The sequence below is a fragment of the Otolemur garnettii genome, unplaced genomic scaffold (assembly GCF_000181295.1).
Source record: "Otolemur garnettii isolate 467f Iridium unplaced genomic scaffold, OtoGar3 scaffold00032, whole genome shotgun sequence".
Classification (NCBI taxonomy): domain Eukaryota; kingdom Metazoa; phylum Chordata; class Mammalia; order Primates; family Galagidae; genus Otolemur; species Otolemur garnettii.
This window is the reverse complement of record NW_003852427.1, coordinates 15397173-15398066: the sequence shown is the minus strand read 5'-3', so window position 1 is coordinate 15398066 and position 894 is coordinate 15397173. Positions and strand designations below refer to the sequence as shown.

General features: G+C 38.0%; 1 protein-coding gene across 1 annotated transcript in view; it reads left to right on the top strand.

Annotated features, from left to right (window-relative positions):
- The window catches only part of LOC100954698 (phospholipid scramblase 4-like), a 17785-nt gene that overhangs the window by 5304 nt on the left and 11587 nt on the right, over positions 1 to 894 (top strand). The window contains exon 3 of the mRNA XM_023512998.1: positions 736 to 893. Coding sequence (XP_023368766.1) covers positions 736 to 893 — 158 coding nt within the window. The remainder of the gene's footprint in view (positions 1 to 735; position 894) is intronic.

The following is an 894-nucleotide window of genomic DNA, read 5'->3' as shown; positions in this document are numbered from 1 at the left end:
AAGGTGGCTATTTTCAAACACGGAAGAAAATCTCACCACCTGACACTCTAGCATTTGATCATGGACTTCCCAGAACTGTAAGACAGAAATGGTTGTTTGTGTTTTTTAAAATCTACTCAATCTGTGATATTTTGCTGCAGTGGCCCCAGCAAAATACAATATATTTAAGAAATTGAATCTAAGAGACATCAAGAATGAGGACCAGCCTAAGAACTTGGTAATGAAAATACATACAAGTGATTGAATCGAGGTGCTGAAAATAGCTATTAAAAGTGCCTCTTTGACATTAAATAGACATTACTGACTTTGTGATCTTAAACAGTGACAGGAAATATAATAACAGAACTTTATAATAGCGATTATATGCTAAGCCTTGCAGTAATCTCACTACCACCTGATGAAGTAAGTTTATTATCTCCACAGAAGGAACCCAATGCATTGAGAGGCTACCGTGTCACTTCATGTTCTAGCCCTTATTTTTGCACCTCTGAAACGGGGATAATTATGTCAAAAGTTTTAAGAGGATTAAATGAATTCATATATAAGTGAAACCCCTTAATCATTAATAGAACATGGTACACACTCAGAAAATGAAACAACTTACTGTTATTTTCAAATGCATGTTGTGTGATCCATTTCATCTTAATGTAGAAAGTCATACTAACTCATTGTAGATTATAATGTTAAAAATGTATAACACTTTCATTTGTTTTGTTTCATTTGTCCTGAACACAGGACCACCAGGACCAGCTGTCCCTCCACCTGCAGGCTACCCAGGAGGGCTGCCTATGGGATACTACAGTCCACAGCAGCCCAGTACCTTCCCCTTGGGCCAGCCAACTACTAGAGCCAATCCTATCCAGTATCAGCCTGGCAAATACCCAATGCCGAATC